Genomic DNA, 8,988 nt, shown 5'->3' with positions numbered 1-8,988 from the left:
TTAAAGAAAAGAGTTTAAATAATTCAACTATATGTAGTCTATTACACTAATAATACAACAATAAGAAACTTAAAAGTGTAGTTTGATCCATACCACCAGTAATCATAGACGGCGGGCTGGACGAGTCGTAGCCGGGGTCGGTAAAATTGCAGATGATAAAAACGTAAGTTCTCTTTGATCATATTACATGGAAATCACACACTTTAAAGAAAATAGTTCAAATAATGCAACCATACATATATAGAAGTGTGCATTTGAGCAAAACCCGTCCTTTTTTGTATTTTCTCTGTTTTCTCTGCAATTAGTGAGACCCTTCTCTGCAAAATTACCAACCGCCGACCAAAACCACACAATGACGGTTTTTGCCCAAATGCATAATTTATATATAAAAAATAGCATATGGTTGCATTATTTGACCTATTTTCTTTAAAATGTGTGACTTCCATGTAAAATCATCAAAGAGAATACGTTTTTGTCATTTGAGCAAAAGCTGTCATTGTTTGGGTTTGGTCGGAGTTGGTTGCCGGTTGGTAATTTTGCAGAGGATAAAAACGTAACTTCTCTTTGATGATTTTACATGGAAATCACACATTTTAAAGAAAATAGGTAAAATAATGCAACCATATGCTATTTTTTATATATAAATTATGCATTTGATAAAAAAACATCATTGTGTGGTTTTGGTCGGCTTTGGTCGGCGTTGGTCGACTTTGGTCGGCGTTTAGTGAGACCCCTTGACAGTGTTTACAAACAAACGTTAGGTCAGAAGACCCTTATTGCCCGGAGCACATATGTAAACAAAGCATTTGCTATGCGTTCATAAAAACAATGGATACAATGGCCCATACACTCACATTTTAATTTTATTTACAAATGTACTTGTTATTAAACATAATATGGATGATTATACATCAAAATAAAGCTTAGAGTCTGTATTTTCTTTTGATGAAAAGGAAACTAAGAAAAATTAATATGGATAATGAAAAAAAAATATTAGAATCAGAAAGTTGAAAGACAATTTCATCTTCACCACTAAAACACGCAGACGCCATGACTTTTGCAATGAGGCCGTCTTATATTTGCCTATTTCAAAGGTATTACGCACTGTATAACAATATCTATTATAAGTATTGTTCCTCAGATACTTATCTATTTTTCTATAACAATTTTTTTTCTGATTACGGCACTAATCACAAGAAAAAAATGGGCAAAATATGTAAACGTTTCCGACGCACTTTGATCAGGAAAGCGAATGTGCCGCTACTGCTGATAAGATTCAATTTATAAGCCACCCTGTGATTGGTTGGCTGGACCACCTCGTGGAAATGATAGGCCAATGGTTGGTCTAGATACATCAAGTCTCGGCTCAGTGTAAACAAAGACGAATATCTTTAAGAACCGCGAAATTTAAACGGAGCCGAAATATCGTCATTAGGACTCTGTCGAACAAACCGATATCTCGGCTCTGTGTCCGATATGGGTTAAAGAGAGAAACGAAAGACAGAAACACAATGTGCTTGTAGTATCCAGATACTATACGCGTTTTTACCAGCGCATCAGAATATCAAACGCTATCAAAACTGTTTGATGTTCTTTGGTTTTATCAAACGACTGGGACAGGCATTTGTTGAATACGGCAGCGAATATGCTCGGAATAGCAAACACGCACTCTGATTGGCTGGAAGGTATTGCCATTCCTATCACATTCAATAATTACAATTCTGAGGCCCCAAGGGTTATGATAATTGTTTATATGAAAAGAATATCAAAGTAGTAACTTGTTCCTGGCATTAGAATTCAAAAGAATTGTCCATAAGACTTGAAATAAATGGTTGTGTTGTCTTGTGATACGTCAACACTGTTCAGATTTATATCTAGTGAGGAACGTCTGTGTCAGTTCATGTGGTTGTGAATTCGTCTTCCAGTTATGTGAACTTGGTGTAGTTTATGCTATATTTCCATATAATACTTGCTGAAAAATAAGAATTAAAGGATTACCTTATTACTGTATGCTATTGACATCCGTATTAAAGCAAATATATCGGAGAAATTATATTTGTTTTGAAATGCTGCTGAGATAACACGAACATTGCGTACATCATGGACGCTATACTGCTGTAACTACAAAGGCCGTTGTGTGGAAGGACATCACCAGAGTGTTGCAGGAATTGGTAAGTTATTATGTAGGCCATATGAGTTCATTTTCTTATTGATATTCGCCATAATAATCTGTTAGTAACCACAATTCATTACAGCTGGAGTATCACATTAACATTTACTTGGTTTACTTGGTGTTGTTCTGAGGTTGATCCCTCACAGTCACGGTGATCCGCCGCTGAATCCTGTTTTGGCGTCCCTAGCTAGTAGGTCCACTTGATCCGGGATGGAGTTTGAGGCTGCCCGACAGTTGTCTGTATAGCCTGGTACCGGTGGTTCATCAGGTAAGGACGTTAAGTATCTGTCCAGGCCAGCCTTAAATGTGTCCACCGTGCAGCCTGTTATGTCTCTTATTTGTTTAGGGAGTGCATTGAAGATCCTTGGCCCTTCATACCCCAGGCTGGCAGCAAGTAAAGTCTTGATTCGCTCTGGGGCTTTGGTTGGAAGGGTTCTTCTTTTGCACTTTCGCCCTGTTCGTTTATTTAGCTAGGTCAATATGAAAATGGAATTCCTGATATTTGAGCTGAAGTAGTTCTCATGGGATGCAAAAAGTCGCTATGAGTATAATGCAATTTGAATTATCCATCTAGCTGTCCTAGTTCTCGAGATATTGCATTTTGAATGGAATTAAATCGGGCCTAATTGGCCGAGGAGATCGGGCCGAAACGTGCGGTCTGACTAATCACCGATCAAATGTAAACAATGACGGTTTTTACTGACAGGCACAATTTTATATAAAAAATAGCATATGATTGCATTATTTGACCTATTTTCTATAAGATGTGTGATTTCCATGCAATCTGATCATAGAATTACGTTTTTATCTTCTGTAAAATTACCCACCACAGCTACGAATATCGTCAAATTACATGAAAATCACACATTTTAAAGAAAATAGTTTGAATAATTCAATTATATGCAAGCTATTACACTAAATAACCCAATAGTAACAAACTTAATAGTGTAGTTTGATCCATACCACCAGTGATCATAGATAGCGGGCAGGACGAATCGTAGCTGTGGTCCATAATATTACGCAGGATGAAAACGTAACTTCTCTTTGATAAAATTACATGAAAATCACACATTTTAAAGGAAATATTTCAAATAATTCAACTATAAGTCTATTACACTAATAACATAATAGTAAGAAACTTAATAGAGTGAAGTTTGGTCCATACCACCAGTGATAGATAAGATGGCGGGATGGATGTTGATTTTGTTGTCCGATAATCCGACCCGATAGAAAAAAAACTAATTAAAACAACCGATTTCTCAGCTCTACCGTAACATGCTGCCTTTATTTTGGTATTAGAATAATTCGCGATACTAGTAGTTTTGGTTAATTATGGTCAGTTGCCTACACGATAAATTTGTTAGCTCATTTTTTACGTTGAAACATATACCAATTTTCGATCTACTGCTGAATGAATACAGGCCGCCATGTTTATCTTATGTTTTTATTGACCGACATGTAACTGATGATGTGAATGTTTGAAATTTACTACGATCGTAGTAAATACACTCACACAACATTTTTATTAATTAAATTTCCTGCGGTATGTAAATTTGGCCGTTTGAATGGCGTGCGCATAAAATGACGCGCTATTGTGCTCGTCATCGACGGTGGCGCCTCTGGTGGTGTTTGACCTACCTAGTTTATTGTATTGTGAGTGCAGTGTAGAAGAGTTTGTGGGGTCTGGTGTATGCTTTTCTAGGATCTTCCACAGGTAGATGGCTCTGTACTGGTCTCTCCTTCTTTGTTGGGAGAATAGATTGAGTTCCTTGAGGCGGTCCCAGTAATTTAGTTCCCTCATCCCCCGGATCTGACAGGTGAAGCTTCTTTGAACTGCTTCCAGCCGCTGGATTTCCCCTTTTTTATGGGGTGACCACAATTGACTGCAGTAGTCTAGTGTGGGTTGGACCAGGGCCCTCCATAGGGTTAGCATAACCTGTGGTTCCCTTGATGAGAAGGTACGGAGTACCCAGCTTGCCATTCCCTTGGCTTTCTTTATTGTTTCATCAATGTGATGATGAAAGCTGGCGTCCTCGCTGAGGTGGACTCCCAGGCATTTTACATGCATCTTTGGGGGGATGACTAAGTCCCCCTCGGTGTGCAGAGCAGTTTCCTGCTTGATGTCTTGGTATGGGCCACACCTCATCATTTCGAATTTTCCTTCATTGAACTGCATGTTGTTTTCTGCAGCCCAGGTGTACACCTTGTTGAGGTCCTCCTTTAGGTGGAATACATCCTCTTGACTGGTCACTGTGTGGCTGATGTTTGTGTCATCAGCGAAAGAGGTGAGAACTGAGGAGCGTATGTATTTGTCAATGTCACACAGGTGGATGAGGAATAGGAGTGGACCCAGAACTGAACCTTGAGGCACTCCGCTACTTACTGCGGCCTGTACTGATTTGCGGCCATCCACTGCCACTGTCTGTGTCCTCCCAGTGAGGAAACTAGATAACCAGATTCCCAGTTTGCCTCCAATTCCTAAGGATCTGATTTTATGGAGGAGGATGCCGTGATCAACCTTATCAAATGCCTTGGCGAAATCTAGGAACACCACATCTACATTTCTTCCTTCCGCCAGGTTGTGTAGGAGCCAGTCGTAATGATCCAGTAACTTTGATAGACAGGAGCATCCTTTTCTGAACCCATGTTGGGTTTCGTTTAGGAAGTTGTTGTCTTCCATATACTTTGTGACTTTATCCCGCACACATTTCTCAAACACTTTGGTGATATGAGATGTAAGTGCCACTGGTCTGTAATTTTGTGGGAGGCTCCTGTCCCCTCCTTTGTAGATGGGGCTTATAGTGGCTTTTTTGAGGAGTGCCGGGACCACTCCTTTGTCTAGGGAGGATCTCCATAACAAACTTGTGGGTTGCGCAAGGGTTTCTTTGCATTTTAGGAGCATGATGGCTGGTACTCCGTCCGGTCCAGCGGCCGAGTTTGATTTGAGCTCTTTTATGCTGTTCTTTATGTCGTTCTTTGTGAACAGTATGTCGGTGAGCTGTGGTGACTGGGGGTTTTTCATTTTAAAGAATGCTGCTGGGTTGCTGACAACTTTGGACGCTCTTGGTGTACTGAATACATTGTTGTACTGTTGCCTCAACACTTCACATGTTTCTTCCGGATCTTTTGTTAGTGTTCCCTTGTCTGTTTTTAGGGGGCCAATCTGGGTTTTTGTCTTTATGTACCTCTTGCAATAGCTGTAGAAGTATTTTGGGTTGTGTTTAATGTTCGTTATCGCCCGATTTTCATCGTTTCTCCTTTGTGCTTCGTGGGATATTCTTATTTGTTGTTCAACTTCAGCTACTTTGGTCTTGATTCGGCACTCATTTTCATCTCTTTTACTTTTATTCAGTTGTTTAGTTAAGGACCTTCTTTTCCTCATCAGGATTTTTCTGTCTCTTGGTATGGTGTTTTGTTGAGGTCTTCTGTTTCGTTTTTGTGGGATGTGGTTATTGCAGATTTCTAGTAAGGTTTTTATTAGGGCCTGGAACGTGTCATCTGGACTGCCCCCTTCCATGATCTGATCCCAGTTTACTTTGCCAAGGCTAGCATTTACCTCTTCCCACTTTATGGAGTCGCTGTGGAAGTTGAAGTGTCCAAGGGGAGTATCCTCCGATGGGGTTGGTTTACTTTGTACTTTCCCTGTTTTCATGTAAGTGGTGTTCACCGTGATGAGGTTGTGGTCAGTGAGCGTTGTTTCTTCTACATGGTAGTTGCTGAGAATGTCCTGGTTATTGGTGAAGAAAAGGTCGAGGATATTATTTATCCTTGTTGGCTTGGTTATCATCTGTGTGAGAAATGCCCTGTCAGCTAGGTCCAGCAGGAGTTTGGCTTGGGCTTGGTCCTCTGTTGTTCTTCCTGATATGGTACCTTCAGGGACTAGCAGGCATCCAACTGCATCACATTGAGGTATTAGTTAAATGAAAACTGTTATGCTGTATGCATGTCTATTATGTAAGCAGTGCACGTAATATGTTCCTGTCTGGATGTTGCCTACCACCAATGATGCTTTTCTGTATGTGGCAAATGCTATGTGTCAGGTCCTTATGTTATAATGGGTAGCCTCTCAGTGTTACCTGCCTTTGATATTGGGAAGCTGGTTGCCAACTGCTTGATTCGTACATGATTTTGTACATGCACGTATGAATACTAATAGCTTTTTAAGTGACAGCATGGGTATGGTAACTGGATTCTGTATTATAATTTTAGTGCTTCATCATTACTTCATTCCATTTTCCTCCTCAAGGTTAAGGTACCATCGTCATGAAGCATCACACTGTAATTCACAGTGTGATCTGCATTCCAAGACTGTAGTGCCCCTGCTCTATGTCTGTGTTTTGTATGCTATGAACCTAAAAAATTTCTTCACATATTTTTGGTTTAAAAATGGTTAACCAGACCATTACTTTATGTGCTTCCCAATTAATGACCTCTCTCTGTCAAATGTGTGTTTAGGAATCCTTATGATGAAAAGATGCATGTATCAATTAATATTGAAAAATATTAACTCTACTTTGACTTTTCCCCCAAATTAGATCACAGGCGTGGAACTGAGACAAGTTGAGGGCAAGTGGCGCAACCTCAAATCAATATTCCATCATTATAAGACTACAAGAAGGCAAGTGGGAGGGGAAAGAAGACTGAGCCACGATTTTACAATCTCCTGTCTTCAATTCTGAAGAATCGTCCCCTGTCCCGGCCAGATCTGTGTGTGTTGGAGGGCACAGAAGTGGGTACTAGGAGTGTGGCAGAAATGGAGGTTGACAACCCTGTGGAAGAAGACCCAGCCACACAAGCCTCACCAGTGTTAAACATTCCAGCCACTCCAGGAGCCACTCAAGCCTCACTACTAGACCCTCAGCATGGTGAAGCCTCGCAACGTGCCCCAACTCCTCAAGCATCACCACCAGATCCTCAGCCTGCTTATGCCTCACAAGCCCCACAGCCTGCTCCAGCCACACATGAGGAGCCACCTGCAGCCCGAGGGAATGTCCCACCCCCACCCCCAAGAAGAACAAGAACCAGAAACTTAAGACCCTCTGCAGACAGAAAGGAACTGTTATTGTGCGTGAAATATATGAAAAATACACTGAAAACATCTAGTGATAAACAACAAAACAGTATGGCAGAACTAAAAGAACTTTTGTCTTGCATTGCGGAACGTGATAGAGAACGCCACGAAATGGACATGGAGATAAAGAGGGAGAGGTTGAATATCCTAAGATTAAAAAGAATTGAATTAGAGCACAGACAAAACAATGAGTGATTTTGTAATAAAATATAATACCAAATAACCACATGGTGACAAATGACTATAACACAATGTTTTGACTCTCTGAAGTCCTCTTCAGGTGTGATGTGGCACATATAATTGGATGTACTGGTGCTTGCATTGAAATGGTAGAATGGTAGGTTGGAGAGAATGCAGAGGGCAATGGAGGCAGGAAGGGTGTCAGAACCGGTAACTGAAGTCACCCTTGTGGTCTCTGACTTGTCAGAAATACTTCAGTTACCGGTTCTGACACCCTTCCTGCCTCCATTGCCCTCTGCATTCCCTCCAACCTACCATATGAACACAAGCAAAAGTACATCCAATTATATGTGCCACGTCACACTTGAAGAGGATTTCAGAGCGAGTCAAAACACTTTTACAAAATTTTGGGAGGCACAATCAATAACAACCATGTACAATTATGTGAATTTTGTATATTTTTGTAACATATAAAGAAATGTAAAAAACAATATATTTTGGCTAATTATTGAAATCCTAAACAGTCATATTCCAGGTTGCTTTTACTTTTTCCTGTCATTCACTGTAGCATTGCCACTATTGCCTGCCTTTTTAGCACACCAGCCTGGTCTCGTGGCAGGGCAGACGACAATGAAGAACTGAAATGCTCAACAGCGTCATCCACCAGCCCTTCCCTCTCGAGGATGTTAATTTCATCAGGCTGAGTTATTGATATGTTGTGAAGAACACAGCATGCTTTTATTATTTTAGGTATCCGAAGAATATCGGCATCTACATGCTTCAATCGTCGAAACCTACCTTTTAAGAAACCAAAAGCATTTTCAATGGTAACTCTTGCTTTGGAGAGTTTAGTATTGAAGAGAATTTGTGCTTGCGATAAGTTTCCAGAGTTCTTAAATGGTACCATTACATGCTTTTGGACTCCAAAGGCAGAGTCTCCTACAATATGATATTGTGGTGATGGGAAATAATTTAGGTCACCGTTTTGGATTTTCTTATAAAGTGAAGTTGACTTTAGCACTCGGCTGTCATGTGCAGATCCCGGGAAGCCCACTTGAATGTAGGAAAAACTTTTATTAGGCAAGCAAACTGCAAGTAAAATGACACTGTGTTTTTGTGTTCTATCAACATAATCGGCCTGCGTGGGTGATGGAGCTTTGATGTTAATGTGGCATCCATCCAGAGCCCCTACCACACCGGGAATTCCTCCCATTTCTTGGAATTCATGTGCAATTTCAGACATTTTAGGAGGAGTTGGCCACAAAAAGACATCCTTTCCTGCATTGCAAATGACATCAATCAGTCTCTGGACACAATCAAACACTGTACGTTGTGACACACCAAACATCTCTGATATTTCCCTGTAGGTACTCTGCGTTCCTAAATACCAGAGTGTAATGTACAAAGCTTTTCTTGGACTTAAATAAAGGCTGGATCCTGAAGGGTTCAGACCGTATGCTTCATGTATGAAGTCCAAGATGAGGTCAAAAGATGTCCTTGTGAGGCAAAGGTTCCGGAAGAAGTCCATCTCGCTCATGTTGTCCAGGATGTCTGCCAGACCCTC

General features: G+C 40.6%; 1 protein-coding gene across 6 annotated transcripts; it reads left to right on the top strand.

The window, feature by feature from the left end:
- The first annotated feature begins 1,486 nt into the window (after positions 1–1,486).
- On the top strand, positions 1,487–7,596 carry LOC143028134 (uncharacterized). 6 transcript variants are annotated; one of them, XM_076189776.1, is made up of 3 exons: positions 1,487–2,171; positions 2,320–2,441; positions 6,709–7,596. In XM_076189776.1, exon 3 carries the CDS (start codon positions 6,927–6,929, stop codon positions 7,437–7,439), a length of 513 nt encoding a protein of 170 aa, XP_076045891.1. In that variant the 5' UTR covers positions 1,487–2,171; positions 2,320–2,441; positions 6,709–6,926; the 3' UTR covers positions 7,440–7,596. The 6 variants fall into 6 exon arrangements, with proteins under 6 accessions (XP_076045891.1, XP_076045890.1, XP_076045888.1 ...); XM_076189775.1 differs by having other exon boundaries at positions 2,305–2,441; XM_076189773.1 differs by lacking the exon at positions 2,320–2,441.
- Positions 7,597–8,988: the final 1,392 nt, after the last annotated feature.

The sequence above is a fragment of the Oratosquilla oratoria genome, chromosome 9 (genome assembly GCF_046742065.1).
Source record: "Oratosquilla oratoria isolate Oo_2021 chromosome 9, ASM4674206v1, whole genome shotgun sequence".
NCBI classification, from domain to species: domain Eukaryota; kingdom Metazoa; phylum Arthropoda; class Malacostraca; order Stomatopoda; family Squillidae; genus Oratosquilla; species Oratosquilla oratoria.
The sequence above is the reverse complement of the archived record's forward strand: the minus strand, read 5'-3'. Positions and strand labels throughout refer to the sequence as shown.